Here is a 17,722-nt window from a genome sequence, read left to right on the forward strand (position 1 = left end):
AAGCCACCTAACCTAGTAGGTGGATCCTTCTACAAACATTAAACTCCTGGGAAATTTTGAGTTTCACTTATGCTTTCAGTCATGCACAATATTATTTTGCCCAAACTTGTTCTTCATAGACTTTAGTAGAGGAGGACAACCTTAATTCCTTACCACTTTTCATAACATCACTAAACCAATTAAACAATGACCTCCCCAAAAAGCCTGAATGATATAAAACCATAGTTTTCCTGGAAACTGGAAAGAAATATATGCTTTCTTATGACTATTAATTAATTAATTAAATTTATAACCCACCCATCCTCCCAGAAGGACCCCAGGGCAGCAAACAAAAATACTAAAAACACTTTCAAACATCTTAAAAACATAATACTTTAGAACATATTAAAACGAACATATTTAAAAACATCTTAAAAAGCAATTCCACCACTGATGCAGAAAGAGTTAAGGTCTCTACTTAAAAGGCTTGTTGAAAGAGGAAAGTCTTCAGTAGGTGACCAAAAGATAACAGAGATGGTATCTGTCTAATATTTAATGGGAGGGAATTCCAAAGTGTTGGTCCCTATGTTGTGTAGAACAGGGCTTCTGATAAGATGGTATCTGCAGGAGGCCCCTCATCTGCAGACAGCAGTGTTCAACTGGGTATATAAGGGTAGGACAATCTTTCAGATATCCTGATCCCAAGCTGCATAGTGCTTTGTACACCAAAACCAGCACCTTGAACGTGGTCTGGTAGCTTCTGGTCGAGAGCTTGCACAGTCTCTGCCGATTCACTTGTTACAGAGAAATAGAGCTGGGTATAATCAATGTGCTGCTGACTACTCACCCCAAATCTCCTCATGACTGCTCCCAACTGCTTCATATAGATGTTAAAAGTCATTGAGAACAAGATGTGGCACCCCACAGCACAACTTCCAGAGGCCAAAAGACAATCACCCTATGGTATTCTCTGAAAATGACCTTGGAGGTAGGATTTTACTCGAGGTAAAATAGTGCCTCTGATACACATCTCACCAAGTCACCTCAGAAGGATACCATGGTCAATGGTATCAAAAACCACTGAGAGATCAGGTAAGAATAACATGGTCACACTCCCCCTGTCCTTCTCCTGATAAAGGTCATCCATCAGGGTGGCCAAGGCCAATTCAGTCCTATAACCAGACCTGAACCCATATTGGAATGGATCAAGATAATCTGTTTCATCCAAGAGTACTTGCAGTTGCTGTGCCACAACCCTCTTGATCACCTTCCCTAAGAGGGGGGTATTCGCGACCGGTCAGTAGGTGTCACAAACCAGTGGGACCAGGGTGGGCTTTTTCAGGAGCGGTCAGATTGCTGCCTCTTTCAAGGTGGCTGGGACCACTCCCTCTCACAAAGACTTGCTAACCACACCCTGGATCTATTCAGACATACCTTCTCAGCAGGCTTTAAAAAGCCATGAATGGCAAGGGTTGAGAGTATACATTGCTGGCTGCATTGTCACAAGGACCTTGTTCACACGATCAGGCTGCATCAACTGAAACTGATCCCAAGAAGTTGTGGCAGACATTGCACTGGACACCTCTCTGGGGTTTACAGAAGATGTGGATGAGGCATCAAGATTACTATAGAGGCAAGTAACTTTACCCTCAAAGTTTTGCAAACAGTTCACAGTTTTGGGCTTCCGAAGGGTTTAACACTCCATTTTAAAAAGGATTAAAGTGTCAATTTGTACACCTTTTTAACCTGTTGTATCTGTGGCAATTTTTATCAGAAACTCTCTGGTAAACTTCAAAATGTAGATTAAGTGTGCCAATTTGGCTGAACAGCTATTTATTGGCTGAACATCTATTTCTGTATATCATAGAATTATGAGGATTATAATGACAGACCCTTGTTTTTACTACTTATCTTAACCAGAGAAACACTCTTGTCATCCTATAATACCCAATATGTCCTGAATTCCAACACTAAAAATTTCATCATCAGGCATTGGATGTGAAGATGATAAAGATGTTTTTCTTCTGAAAATCTTGAAAAGTGTGATTATCTACCATGCAATTATCAAAATCACTGTCCTCATGTAATTGTATTTGGATCCCACAGCTATCACACAGAATCACAGATGAATCCACCTCAGCAGCTGGTGAAATGGTCCTCTCTATCTATAAGAACAAGTTTCAAAACAACTCCCATGAATAGTTCTTTGGAAGGGTTTTGCAAAACAGATGTTTGAGAATTCAGATTGCAGTCACTGAAACAGCAAAAGTTTATTTGACCATTACAAGATTTTCAGACAGGTTTTGGAGCTAATCCTGTTTAGTTTATCTGCTGCAATGAATGTGTTCAGCTGGAAGCAAGATTTGCTGGTGACCAGATGGATGCCATTGCTACTGCTTATTTTGCTGTTGCAGCTGCCTGAGATTGTCAGCAAGAACGCAGACTACAGATGCAGTAGGCAGCCAAAGATTAAAAATGCCTTTGGCATTCTAGAGAATATTGTCATTGGTGAATTTGTCTCTTTTATAATTCCTGATTTTAAAGTGACTACATATAAAAAAGCTCCAACTCAGGAAATAAATACAAAGAAGTAAGTGAATCTGTTTTTTCAAAGACACATCTCTGAATTCTAGCTTTGTGTGATTATGAAAGAATTGTTCATTTTTCTTGGTCTTATTATTTTCCTGTTATTCTGCCTAATAGCACAATTTGACTATATGGTAGTGAGATTGCTGTTCTCCATTGATAGAAATAGCTGTATTAGAACATCAAAAGGATTTGTACAACCCAATGGGATGCGGTATATATCTGAGGCTTTAATTATTTGCTCAAGTTTCATCCTGCTTTGCTTTCAAACATAAAACTTCTTTTAATGTACATTTTGGTTAGTGTGGTTTCCTACTTCTGTATTGATGCTGAGGTACTGAGACATTGTGAACCCAACAGTTTTCTATCTCTTGAGGAAGGGTCACACCTCAGTGGTAGAGCATCTGCTTTGCACTGAGAGTATCCCAGGTTCAATCCCTGACATCTCCAGGTAGGTCTGGAAGACAATGATGTCTGAAATCATGGAGAGCTGCTGATAGTCAGTGTAAACAATGAGCTAGATGGGCCAAGTGATGGCAGATTCCTATCTCCCTTGATAAGGCATTATTTTTGGTATATCTGGCCAGTACCAAATGTTTTGCCTTCAGTTAGTAGCTGAGCCTTCCATGCCTAAATTTAATCAGCCTAGCTACTAAATCACACAACTTTCATTTAGACTGTGTTTTTTCTAAGAAATGAACACCCTGCAGGAGATATAGTCCTACTAATAAATGTCTTTCTTGAAGATGAGGCACAGCTTTCAGTGTGTCTCAGTTCAAGAAGTACAGTATATAGAAAGAATCCCAGATGATGAGGAAAGCTGCCATGTAAAAGAAAAAGACGTTAGGGAACTAGTTGGACCAGAATGATATTGCTTGATACTCTGATTTTTTAAAGCAACTTAGAGGTATTGTTAAAATCATGCAGGGTATTGATCTTATTAAATAAATAAAAATACAATAATTGAGGGACTGTCATCCTACAGAGACTCACTCAATCATGTGAACATCAAACTCCAGTCTGAAGTATGCTCAGCCCAGTCAGTGGTTTACTATCCCAATAAGTATCAGAGGTATGAAAGCAAGGTGCACAGGCCTTTTAGTGGTCTATTAGTAGTATTCATTCACTTATTTATAATTATATAGACATAGAGATAGCTGCATAGAGAGATGAAAAGAGTGATGGTCCTACCACAAGATTGCATCAGTTTCAGAGAAAGACAGATATTGAATCACAGTCTACAAAGCTCTCCTTGGCTTTCCTTGGAAAATTAAACTGCTGTGTGGGGAATGAAATATGGCAAAGATTCATAATGAGGTGACAATAATATGTAAATGATTAAAGATATATCAGACTTGTACAGATCTTTCTTACTTCAAAACTACATGTCTGGTGTATTTAGGAATAGCTTCTAATGGTCAGTGCATTCACTATAAATACATTAAATGTACATGTAATGTCGTTGTAGCCTACTCCGGAATTACTACCACCAGGTACTTGTCTTTGTGTTCGCCATGAATGAGATCAGCAGGAATGCCCACCTCTTACCCAACAGTACATTGTCTTCCATCTTCACTCAAAATGCTCACAATGAAATGGGAACCTCTTACGGGACAATGGATCTCCTTTTCAAAAGACATGGGAGCCCCTTCAACTACATCTGTGGAAAGTCATACAAGCTAATGGCTATCATTGGTGGGCTCACATCTCATAATTCCAAGCAGATGCCACAAATCTTAAATATCTACAAGCTGCCACAGGTGTGTCACTTTGCCTATATATAAAGGTCTATCCTAGTAGGGGGAGTTAGGGGAACAGACCCATTTTGTTGTAGTTAAAAATATCTGCACTTAGTTCTGGACAGATCTTGTTCAAATCAGGGGATAGCTACATTTTCTGAAGAAATGTATGCATTGAAGCCTGGGTGTTGTGCACTGCTTCTTTAAGAGGCAAATTGATGACCAGTCACAGATTGTAAGGTTTATAAATATCATTTCATTGTTCTTAGCTCAGTTATAGCTCCTTTGACCCTTCCCTGAGTGATAAAACACAGTTTCCTTCTGTCTATCGGATGATCCCCAGTGAAACTCCTCAGTATCTTGGGATTGTGCAGCTACTTCAGCATTTTGGATGGACTTGGATTGGGCTTATTATTTCAGATGGTGACAGTGGAGAAGTGTTATTGAGGACTCTCACTCCTTGGCTGCTCCGGAACAATATTTGTTTTGCTTTTAAAGAAATACTGAAGGACCCCTGGGCAGTAAAAGAGCAAAAGAAGCAGGTACTGGAAAGAATAAGTTATCTATCAACAAAAACCAATGTGATTCTTGTTCATGGGGATTCACGGTGTATGGAGGGCTTCAGAATGATTCTGTTTTATCTTGAAATTGTGAAAAAGAAACCAATAGAAAGAGTTTGGATCATAACAGCACTATGGGATTTTTCAACTGTGATGGATAGTCGTTCATTCACACCAAAATCTTTCAATGGCACCTTGTCTTTCACACTCCACACAAATTATGTGGCAGAATATGAAAAGTTCCTCGAGATTTTAAATCCTTATCAATCTATGCATTATTTGATCCCAGAATTCTGGTCCTGTGCATTTAGGTGTGCATTCCTCACATATAAGCTTTATCTACCAGGTCCAGGAGACTGCACTGGGGAAGAGAAGCTGAGGAGCCTCCCTGGAACTGAATTTGAAATGGGAATGTCTGGTCAGAGCTACAGTATTTATAATGCTGTTTATTCTGTAGCACACGCTCTTCATGCCATGTTCTCATCAAGATCTAGGCAGAAGGCAATGGGAGATGGAGCCACAAGTAACCTTCTCAGTATTCACCCATGGCAGGTAGAGTTTTCATGTCCATCTCTAATGTATGGTTATAAATGTATTTTAATGGCTGAACTCAGGTTTTTTATTTCACTGCTGCAATACATTGAATTTGATACGAGCCAGGGAAAAATCATTTAGCATACCTGAAATCACTAATTTGGTTTATAATAGGCTGTTTCCTTCAAGAGATTTGAAATATTCTGAAGAAGCATTGTAAAACCTGGTGTCATCTAATGTCTTTGACTACAGCTCCCATCAGAACCAGCCAATCTTAACACAACCAGTATCCACCATATATTTTGACCTGCAGAAAACTGGACATCTCTCCCCAACACCACCACTTTTCTCCAGACCCAGCCAATGGGAAGATTAACCAAACACCCATGATTATCTGATCAGCAAGCATAAGTGAAAAACATTGTCTTTGCCAACCTCTTTGCGTCATTGGTTGCCTTAGTTAGCTGGATCCATCTGTAGATCAAACCCAAGACAGTTTGTACATTATTAATATTAATTCTGTTTTACCAAAGAAAGGTGTAGGCCAGTACATGTGGGTTGCTTTATATTATTTATTTTTAATGCACATTTATTTAGGAAAACAAAACAAAATGAAGGGAACGGGTAAACGGGGGGGGAACATCCATCAGCTCACATTAAAAGAAACATAAATACATCCAATTTAGTTAAAATATACAGATTATTACATGCCATCCAAATGTCCCAATAGTTATCAAAGCAAAGCTGGTGTTTATAAAAAGTATGTTCAAATAAAACAAGGGTAGTAAGAACTTCAGACCATTGCATAACAGATGGTGGTCATTTATTCTTCCAGGCTCAATGTCTCTTATCATCCCAAAAAACCCTCATAAAATCTATAGGTTGTCCTGTAAATGAATATCCACATATATCAAGTTTGTGGCCACTACAAAGTTGGTGTGTATAACAACTTCAGACCAAAGAGAAGACTGGACGTATCCACATAATATTCTGCAGGAAGGCATTTCCATGTTTACACCTCCAGCACATAGCGATGTTAGACAATGCCTTCCTACAGAGACGTTGTGGAGTCCAGTATTCCCAATATATATATAGAGAGAGAGAGACAGAGAGAGAGAGTGGCTTAGTGGTTAAGGTGTTGGACTACAACCTGGGAGACCACTGTTTGAATCCCCACACAGCCATGAAGCGCACTGGGTGACCTTGGGCCAGTCACTGCCTCTCAGCCTCATGAAAACCCTATTCATAGGGTCGCCATAAGTTGGAATCAACTTGAAGGCAGTACATTCATTTACTGCTGAATCCAGATATAGAGAAAGCTGAGGGGAGCTGGCTGTGGCATACCAGAAGCATCTGGAGAGCATCTTGCTTAAGCACCATGGAATATAACTGTGAAAGGAAGCAAGAAAACACAGATCATTTGAAAATAGCTTGGTGCTTGAAAGCTGATGCTTAGCCCTTCTCCCCAAGATAACACTGCATCTAGTAAATTCACAGGTTTGAAAATGAACATCAACAAGAGATTTTTTTCTTTCAGGCTGCCCTTGACTAAGTTTGAAATGATACAGAATGATAAGAGCATAGGAGTTCTCCTATAGTTAAGGTGAGAAGCAAAAATAAGGTTCTCCCATTGTTTGCCTCACAAATTTATAGTTTATAAAAATGACACCTGTTTGGCAATTGCCTGAAACTTGATCTACCTGATATAATCTATGGAAGTGCCAAAGATCAAGTGATCTGAGAAACATAATTACCCTTTACTCTTCTAAAGCACTCATCATACAATCATAATGGCTTTTTTTTCTTCTTTTTCTTGAGTAGTTTGATGGCAAAGGATGAAAAAATTGCTAGAGGAGTAGACATATTGCTGTGTACACTATAGTTGGCTATAGTACACTGTAGTTGGCTAGCTAGCTGGCCAACTGGCCACATAGGCTGTAACTCAGGCCTAATTTCTGATTCTGATTCTAATTTCTGATCAGGTGCCGCCCTGGGCTCCTGCTGGGAGAAAGGGTGGGATATAAATAAATAAATAAATAAATAGAATTTCCCAATATGTGCAGCTCAGCATGAGGCCTTTTCAGGATTTCTTGAGAGAGAAATCAACTTGGCAACCAGTTAAAAAAATCGTAATTGCTTTCCACATTTAGTTTCCAATCGCTTAGTTCATCCTTTATATAGCAGCCAGTTAAAAAGCTTTCCCTTGAATGTCCAACAGGAAAGAAAATCTAAAGGTCAGGAACAAGACTAGAAGAAGAGACTCTTAAGGAGGATTTAACAAACACACCCTAAAGTATTTACTTTTTCCTTGCCCTTCCCTAAACTTGTAGTATGGACAAGTTTGTTTTTCAGGTGGAATCTAAAACTGAGATACCTAATGCAGCAGTAAAGCGAAGCTCAGAAGCTCGCTGTCATTACCAAAGTAGTTCAGTTCATGAAATATCAAAAGACAGGGACAGGCCACAGGTGAAAGACGACTCTAGCTATAGGCAAAGTCAAGCTTTTGAGTTTGGTATTCTTGGGAATCTCTCAAAAAAGGGTGAGACAGTTCAACCAATTAAGAACATAAGAAGAACCTGATGGATCAAGCCAGTGGCCCATCTAGTCCAGCATCCTATCCTCACAGTGGCCAAACAGATGCCAATGGGAATCCCATAAGCAGGACCTCAGTGCAAGTACACCCTCCCCTCCTGTGGCTTCTGGCAACTGGTTTTCAGAAGCATACTGCCTCTGACCATGCTGGCAAAGCACAGCCATCATGGCTAGTAGCCATTGACGACCTTATCCATCCTCTAATCCTCTTTCAAAGCCATCCAAGTAAAACTTGGATTATATAAGGTTCGTGTAAGTTACTACACTCTCTAAATGGAGGACACATGAGGGGGAAGGTCACTGTCTTTCTCTTTCCCTGGCCCAGCCCTCACATCCTCTCCACCAGTGGGGGGGATTGGCTGGTGCTATGTGCCTCTCCCCCCCAATGTCCCACCTAGAAATGTGGCTCCTCCACCTAACAAGGAAGGCTGGCTGCAGAGCTACCTACAGTACATCACACATACACACACACACAGCCTAACAATGGAACCCCCCATAACAAATACCCCATTCTGCACATTTAATCCACCTCCCTCAACAGTATTGCCAGGAGTACTGGGTATTTAATATTCCAGTATTTAACCACAACACAAACCTGTGAAATGCCATGTGAACTGATGAAGACTTCAGCAATGTATCCCTGTGAGACTCATCCCGTCGGGTTAACCATCAAATAATGAAAGCACTAGAGGGGACAACACCCCAAAACTGGATGTAGCCTGACCCAACTACATGAAGCAATTCCCCAAACACCCAGAATCACAATAAAACATTGAAACAAACTGCACCCCACTCTGATTATCCTCATGATGGGCCTGCTACATATTAAACCTTGCAACCCTCACCTCTTCTAGACTTTATCCTACACTTACACAAAGAACACTTCACAAAGAACTATGCACACACTCCACCACCCCACAATCCCCTCACAAATACAGCTCCCGAAACTGAACATCACTCTACAATGAAAACCCTTGAAGACACCCTGTCCCAAACTGAACCTTCACAGGAGGTTCATTTTAGTAATCATTCTCTTCCAGTATTTAACTTCATGTGGAGAGATAGCAACTGGTGCAATGCATTTCTGTGTATCTATTGCCATGTGTTTAACAGGTCCAAAAGTCAAACGTTCTAGATCAGTGATCAAACTTTCTATCCCCAAGACTCACTTGAGACAGCATGGAATTACTGAGGCCCACCAGCAACAAAATGGTGAAGCAAAGGCAGAACCACTCACAAAATCGTGGCAGAGTATATCCTAATCACCTCGCAATTGCTGCCATCACATGTAATCTTCAGAAAGTGTTAAATTATTTGCCACAGTGTTTTCTTTGAGGCAAGAAGTTCCATAGATCAGTTTTCCTCAAGCTAAGTATGGGCATTTGCTCTGGAGGTTTTGTACCAGCCTCCCCCTAATATTAGACAAAATTTGCAGATATAGAGGCTCTAACTACAGAAGGCTTTTTTCTTCTATAGTTAACCCTCTGCAGTCCCACATGCTTCTCAAAGTATTTTTACTCATCTCCTGTAATTTCTTCTCCCATTCTCCATTCACACTCACCATTTACTTTATTTCCTACACACACACACTCCGTACAATGGAGTACCTGAGACTAGCAAAGATGCTTCATGTAACCACACTTGGACCATCACGTGGCCACATATGTCAGTCTCTCACTTACTCAGCTCAGCCCAGTCTTCCTCTAGAATACCATGGGGCAGCATCTACTGACTTAGAGATTGCAGTAGGACACTTCCTTTATAAACTCACTCACGTTTTTCTATACTATACATGAGGAATGAGATCAGTAGTGGCCGATGTGGTGGAGCAGAATCACTGAACAACCTTCCCTGACACTGGCATCTTACCTGTATGGGCAAGACAGCAAATTCCAGGGAAATCCACAGTAATCCTTTCCCACTACGTATCTCAGTTCATGTTCTTTCCTTCTCTAATGTAGCTTCACTCCTTCCTGAAAAACATCCGCTTCAACAATAGTGCTGGGGAAGAAATATTTTTTGATAAAAATGGAGAGTTGGCAGCTGGATATGATATCATTAACACCATCACATTCTCCAATCGGTCCATCCACAAAAACCATGTTGGAAGGATTGACCCCCAGGCTCCCAAAGGAAAACAGTTCACCATCCATAGAAATGCCATTGTGTGGAATCACAAGTTTAACCAGGTGGGGAATAAAATCCTTATTATTTCTTTAGAACTGTAGGGTTATGGATGGGTCCAGAACCAAATTCTAGCTGGTCCAAAACCTGTCCACAGAAGTGGAATGAATCCCATTCTATTCTTGTTCCATGCAGATATTTTAGGAGAAAACTGGAAAATAGCAACCTACAAACTGCACTTGTTAAAATAATAATAAATTACCATAAGGTTGTCTGAAGGCTTCCTCTGTCCTTGCTTCATTTTGAAAAGGAATTATAAATACCTACAACTTGCTGGCTTGTACATGGAACTCCTGCTGACAGGCACCTTTTAAACAAAGCAAGTCCTTCTAGGAGTGATGGGGCTTGCAGTTGTGTGGACACTATCGGGGCAAATTTATGATAAAAATATACATAAAATGCAGTGCATATACAGTATATCCCATTTTTTTTCAAAAAAAAAAATCCTACAGAGAATGATGGTACATCTTCGAGACCTGTCAGAGGGACTTGTTTTATGGTTGACACCTAGGTCTGCTTCTAAGATTTACAAAGAAAAAAGGAAAAGGCAGAGAGACACACCGTAAACCACCTCATATAAGATCGAAAAGTGGGTGGGGGGCTCTTGCAATTTATTGATTCTAGGGTGGGTGTGAGGCACCCAAGCCAATCCACACAATAATAGGGAAAGTAGGAATAATATGATTCCACACCAGGCATGGTTTTTGCCAGATTCCCACACCATCCCCTTATAAGTTACAAAACTGCAAAAAGTTGATTGGTGAGGTCTAGTTTTGAGAATCTATAATTGAGAAGCTTGCCCCCTCTTTATATAACTGCTGAGCCCAAAGCTTACAATTGTTGTCTGAAGCAGCTTGAGCAGAGAGTGGTGTTACGGTTCTGAGTTTCAAAGCTCAGCTCACCTATGAACTTACTGGTTGGCTTTTTGCAAGCCTTTCTTCACTAGAGACAACATTTACAATGCCAACTCTTAAGGTGGCATTTAGAATAAACCCACTGAAGTTAATAGACATGATTAACTAGAGTTCTTAATTTCAGTGGGTCTACCCTGAGTAAGATTTAGTTGAATACAAGCCATATAGATTCCCACTGCCCTCTTATATAACGTATGAACATGTATGCAGGGATGAGTAATATATATCTCTGCTTGCAAAAATCAAAAGCAAGACTAGAGCACTCATATTTTACATAGGAAGAACAAAAGGGCATCCATCTGTCTATCCCCCACCCCCATAAACTTGGCAAACTGTTAATCAACTGACATCAGGTGTCATGACATCAAGTGTTCTGTGAGTTCAAGCCAGCAACAAAGGAATTTCAATTCCCCCCTTTCGGGTAGAGATGAGCTCCAATGGTGACTGCACATAGGAAGTTGCAAAGCGGGAGCAAGCCAAGTGGGACTTCCATTTTGCTTCAGATTTAAAATGCACTGCTTGCCAGGGAACAATTTGGACCACATTTTATGACTCCAAATGTTCCTTTGAAACTGCGGCGTAGGAGAACCCTTGCATATAAGTCTTTCAGACCAGAAGTTCTCCACTGTTTGTTTGCAGCCTAAGTCCTTTCTTTCTGAATATTATTAGATCCTTCCCCAATCCACGTGTGTTGGGAGTTGCTATCCTGGACACAGCAGAATTGTGCGACAGGGGGAACAGATCTGCTGTTATGATTGTCCTCAGTGCTCTGAAGGAATGATTTCAAAGCTGATGGGTAAGTGGAGTAGAAATTGGGGACATCCGATGAAAATGAACATTGGAAGGTTCAAGACAAAGGAAAGAATTTCTTTGCACAGCTATACTATGGAATTCACTCTTAAAAGAAACTGTGATGTCCATCAACTTGTATGTCTTTAAAAGGGGATTAGACAAATACATGAAGTATAAGACTGTACATCCTGTTGTGCTCAGGTTGCTCACAGCATCACACAATGACCTTTATGTTTAAATGGAGCTCCTAAAGTGAGGTGTATAGAATCCATTGCAGTAATGTGATCTGGAAGTTGCCAGCACATGAATGACACTTTTCAGGCTGTCCCAGTCCAGACACAGTTGTAGATGTCTCATCATCCAAAGCTGTTGAACAATGCGCTTGTAGTCACTGAGGTCACCCGAACCTTGCAGAGATGGATCCAGAAGCAACTGAAGCAGTGGAAATAGATGAGGCAGTGTGGATATCTGTGGACTAAATTTCCATATAAATTGATATCTGCAGTGCCAAAGGAATTGATGTTAAAGGTGGTTCAGAAATGACATTTAACCCCTGTAAAGTGATCCTATATGTCTAAGACTGCCTCCCCTCTCTGTTGAAGGGGTTGTGCAGAAAAAGGCTCTTTTACCCATGTGTGGTGGACCTGTAGTGAAGTTATTAAGTTCTGGGATTCAGTGCTTTCAGAAATGGTGAAGATTGCAAATGAAAAAATATACAGAACTCCCAAACTGGCTCTGCTAAATACAGGTTAGAAGGGAAATTACTTTTTTTCTCAGATCCCTTGCACAGACTTCACTCATCATGAACAGAGATGATCCATGATATTCTCTCACCCCTGGGACCACATTCCAGGGGGCAGAGGATTGCATCAAGGCATCACCTTTTTTGATAGATTTTCTTGGCCCTCCTAGCAGACTTTGATAGGCATTACCTGACCATAGTAGCCTTCTGGGAAAGCTCTCCTGGTTAGTGAGGAAAGGGCACCAAATGTTTGTGCTGGAATATTACACAACTACTTCTTCATACAGATCCTAAATTTAAAGGATTCAATTCAATTTTCACATCCATTTTTTTTAAAAAAAAATTGCTTTGGATCAATATTATTCACTCCATCTCTCTATTAAAAAAAGGTGCAGAGGGTGGCAAAAAATACAATGTATTGAACTTTGCAATCTATTGAATCAACATTCAAGCAGCATGTGATGCTCCTAAATATTAACCCAAAATTAACTGAAACATTCAGCATCTCTAATTTACCCCAGAGTTGTCTTTTATCATTTCCATATCAGTTCTTTCAAACTTAAAACAAGGGATTCCATTCTTCTTCCCTTAGAGTCATACATTCAAAGCCAAGTTTCATGCCACAATATTAAACAGTTGATGTCATCTAGGTTAGGCGGGTACATGCATATTTTTAACTATTGAGAATTGTAACTTTCAGATGCAGACCACTGCAACAAGTGCCCTGAGGATCAGCATCCAAACAAGAAACAGGATCACTGCATCCCTAAACATATCATCTATCTATCGTACAGAGAGCCCTTAGGAATAATTCTGGCTTCATTTGCTCTTTTTGTTTCTTTGATTATGCTTGTGGTAATGTGGATCTTCATTCAACATCAGAATACTCCTATTGTCAAAGCCAACAACTGGAGCATCACATGCACCCTCCTCATTGCACTATTGTTTTGCTTTCTGTGCTCCTTCTTATTCATTGGACAGCCTGGGAAGGTGACCTGCCTTCTCCGTCAAACAGTGTTTGGAATCATCTTCTCCCTCGCTGTTTCTTGTGTGTTGGCTAAAACCATCACTGTGGTTCTGGCCTTCATGGCCACCAAGCCAGGAAACAAGATGAGGAAATGGATAGGGAAGAGACTGGCAGTCTCAGTCATCATCCTCTGTACTCTTATTCAAACTGGCATATCTGTTTTCTGGCTGGCAACCTCTCCTCCCTTTCCAGAGTTTGACAAGTACTCCAAAAGGGATCAGATGATTTTGCAATGCAACGAAGGATCAGTCCTCATGTTTTATACTGTCCTGGGCTACTTGGGGCTTCTGGCCATCATCAGCTTCACAGTGGCTTTCTTTGCCAGGAAGTTGCCTGATACTTTTAATGAAGCCAAACTCATCACCTTCAGCATGTTGGTCTTTTGCAGTGTTTGGTTATCCTTTATTCCAACCTATTTGAGTACTAAAGGAAAATACATGGTGGCTGTGGAGATCTTCTCCATCTTGGCCTCCAGCACTGGGTTGCTGGCTTGCATCTTCCTCCCTAAATTCTACATTATTATCCTGAGGCCTGAGCTGAACACTAGGGATCAGCTTGTAAGGAAAAAGAATTGTGGTACCTGACTAATATCCAATTACTTTTCATAATTTGCTTCACCTGACACCCTCAATTTTCTTGTGGTTTCTTTGTTAAAAGAATGTAAACCCAGATACAAGTTGGTGTCTACTCATATGTTTGTAAAGAACTTAGTGTTATGTGTAATTCCAACCTCTTTAACTTTATTGTCTGTTTTACAGCCCACTGCATGTTCATCAGGTTGCTTAGCATATAGGTTTTCATGTTTGTGTGATGATTGTTTTTATAATGGTGCTGATCCTAGTTTTGCTTTTAATTTAGATTGCAGCCACAGTGAGGGGGATAGCTCTCCCCTGCAGTCCTGCTTGTACTGAAAGCCACAAATTCCACAAGTCTGCTCTTAATTCCATGAGGGAAGCTGCCAATAACTAGTACATCATTTTTAGTATTATTTTAGCTGCTGCTCTTGTTAATAAGTTTCCCATTTTTGGTAACTTTTGCCTGTTACAATTACATATTCTTCCTTGTAATCATCTTTGTGATGACGGATCCTGAAAGGTGATGTATAGATATAAATATATTAAACGAATAAAATCAGGAAAGCAGGCCAACCCCCTATTTTCTGGGCTAGCATTGCCAGCAAATTCTCAAGCAGAAAGTGATGAATTCAGTTTTTGTTTACTTACTTGATTGTCTCATTATTCGTTATTCATTTTTCACTGAGAATGGGTTAGCCTTATTCATACCTATTATTTGCTTTTACTTACATATTGCCTACACAGTGTACCTTGCTTTTCCTTTCAAAGGGATCTCATTTAGTGGTGTGATCTAAACTCAAGGCAGCCTATATTTGGGTCACTATAGTAAGATGGTTTTTACCTGGCATCTGAAAGATATAAAGTAAGGCAGATGTCAATTTTCCATTGCAATACATAACATTTTTAAAATATATGTAATAAGTAATAATATCCTAGAGATACATATTTAGGAGATGGTACTCTTTTTCCAAGAGCCAGTGTGGTGTAGTGGTTAAGGTGCTGGACTATGACCTGGGAGACCAGGTTTCAAATCCCCACATAGCCATGAAGCTCACTGGCTTTGGGCCAGTCACTGCCTCTCAGCCTCATGAAAACCCTATTCATAGGGTCAGGGCCAGCTCCAGGAATGCCGGGGCCTTTGGGCATCAGCTTGCCCTGGGCCCTGGCATGTGATTTCCCTAAGGGGGTGAAGCCTCTGCCGCCATCTTTGTTGATGGCACATGCTTGCTACACATACGCATCTCTGCCATCAACTAAGATGATGGCAGGGGCTTCAGTACCTTAGGGAAACCGCGTCCACCATCTTAGTTAAGTGCAACAGTAAAAGACAGCAGACAGGTAAGTGGGGAGACTTGGGGGATGTGGGGGGGCGTGGATCATGGAAGGGAAGCAGAGGGGTGGCTGAAGGGGCCCCTGTAGCTCCAAGGGCTGTCAGGCCAGTGCCCAACCCAGCTGCCCTTTAGAACCAGCCCTCCATAGGGTCACCATATGCCGGAATTGACTTGAAGGCAGTACATCTACATTATACTCTTTTTCCATGTTACTTTAGGGCAGTGGTTCCAACCTTTATGAGTACGGGACCCCCTTTGTAACCTCAAATATTTTGCAATCCCCACAATTTAATTTTTGTAATTTTAGTCTCTGTTAATTGAAAAATAATAATAAGGGTGCTTTCACACTTCAGTTTATTCTGTTATTCTGACAGTTTCTTACCTGTTAATTTCTGTATTATATTTGACCTTTCACACGACGCACAAACTAGCTTTGCAATTCTGGTGGAATGTAGTACTAATTTCAGTGACAAATGATACCACAAATAATCTGTTAGCAAGGCTTGGAATATGGAATATCACGGGAGTTTCCCGCTAGTTACAGCAGCTCACGTGACAGGCATCCCAGCATGCAGTGTGGAACGGGGGGAAATGAGCAGGAGCCACCTTAAAACAGAGGAGGGAAATTAGCAGGAGCCACCTTAAACAGAGGAGGAAAATAAGGACTGGGGCCAAAGAAGGATGAAGGGAGGTGCATTATCAGTCCACCAGAGCCACAGTCACCGCAACCACGAGCTCCGGTGTAGTCCGAGACGGGGAGAGCAAGGGTAAAAGGAGCTGCCTCCATGAACTACCAGTGGGTGCTGAAGCTGGCACTGCTGCCTGTAGCCCCCAAAATAAAAATTAAGAATAAGGAGAGCCACCTCCATGAGCTCCCGGCAGCCACAATAGCAGGTGCCACCGCCCCCCCCAAGCCCCAGGGCCGCCTCCACAAGCCTCAAAAACCAAGTTGGGAGGGAAATACACCAAACCAGAGCCTGGAAAAGTTACTTTTTTGAACTGCAACTCCCATCAGCGCCAGCCAGCGTGCCCACTATTAAAACACAATTTAAAAAAATTAAAAACAATTTAAAAACACATGCTAAAATGCCAGGGAGAAGAAGAAAGTCTTGACCTGGCGCTGAAAAGATAACAGTGTTGGTGCCAGGTGCACCTCGTCACAGAAATCATTCCATAATTTGGGGGCCAACACTGAAAAGGCACTCTCCCTTCTGGCCATCATCCCAGCTTCCCTCAGAGTAGGCACCTGGAGGAGGGCCTTGGATGTTGAGTGTAGTGTATGGGTGGGTTCATGTTGGGAGAGGCGTTCCATCAGGTATTGTGATCCCAAGCTGTGTAGAGCTTTATAGGTTAAAACCAGCACCTTGATTCGAGCTTGGAAACATACAGGCAACCAATGCAAGTGGGCCAGAATCGGTTTTATATGTTTGAACCATCTGGTCCCTGTTACCAATCTGGTCGCTGCATTTTGCACAAGCTGCAGCTTCCGAACCATCTTCAAAGGCAGCCCCAGTTAGAGTGTATTGCAGTAATCTAACTTGGAGGTTACCAGAGCATGGACAACTGAAGCCAAGTTATCCCTGTCCAGATAGGGGCATAGCTGGGCCACCAACCAAAGTTGGTAGAAGGCACTCCGTGCCACCGAGGCTATCTGAGCCTCAAGTGACAGAGATGGTTCTAGGAGACCTCCAAGCTACGAACCTGCTCCTTCAGGGGGAGTGCAACCCCATGCAGGACAGGCTGGACATCCACCATCTGGTCAGAAGAACCACCCACTAACAGCATCTCAGTTTATTAGCCCTCATCCAGTCCATTGTCACAGCCAATTGACGTTCAGCACATTGACAGCCTCACGTGAAGAAGATGAAAAGGAGAAATGTCATCAGGATACTGATGGCAATGCACTCCAAAACTCCGGATGACCACACCCAATGGTTTCATGTAGATGTTGAACAGCATGGGGGACAGAACTGACCCCTGCGGAACCCCATACTGGAGAGTCCAGGGTGCTGAGCAGTGTTCCCCAAGCACCACCTTCTGGAGCCGAGCCGCCAAGTAGGAGTGGAACCACCACGATGCAGTCCCTCCCACTCCCAACTCAGCCAGTCTTCCCAGAAGGATACCATAGTTGATGGTATCGAAAGCTGCTGAGAGATCAAGAAGAATC

General features: G+C 41.5%; 1 protein-coding gene across 1 annotated transcript; it reads left to right on the forward strand.

The window, feature by feature from the left end:
* Window positions 1-4,079: 4,079 nt before the first annotated feature.
* On the forward strand, window positions 4,080-14,233 carry LOC133367454 (vomeronasal type-2 receptor 26-like). The gene is made up of 5 exons (XM_061591555.1): window positions 4,080-4,325; window positions 4,574-4,846; window positions 9,952-10,179; window positions 11,758-11,884; window positions 13,323-14,233. Exons 1-5 carry the CDS (start codon window positions 4,080-4,082, stop codon window positions 14,231-14,233), a joined length of 1,785 nt encoding a protein of 594 aa, XP_061447539.1.
* The last annotated feature ends 3,489 nt before the right edge of the window (window positions 14,234-17,722 follow it).

The sequence above is a fragment of the Rhineura floridana genome, chromosome 11 (genome assembly GCF_030035675.1).
Source record: "Rhineura floridana isolate rRhiFlo1 chromosome 11, rRhiFlo1.hap2, whole genome shotgun sequence".
Classification (NCBI taxonomy): domain Eukaryota; kingdom Metazoa; phylum Chordata; class Lepidosauria; order Squamata; family Rhineuridae; genus Rhineura; species Rhineura floridana.

Excerpts from the sequence above, each read along its gene's own strand:
- LOC133367454 (XM_061591555.1), top strand. The coding sequence starts at position 4,080 with ATGAATGAGATCAGCAGGAATGCCCACCTCTTACCCAACAGTACATTG. Across the intron at positions 4,847-9,951 it reads TAAAAGAGCAAAAGAAGCAG|CTTCACTCCTTCCTGAAAAA; the intron begins GTACTGGAAAGA and ends TCTCTAATGTAG. Across the intron at positions 11,885-13,322 it reads AATGATTTCAAAGCTGATGG|ATGCAGACCACTGCAACAAG; the intron begins GTAAGTGGAGTA and ends TGTAACTTTCAG.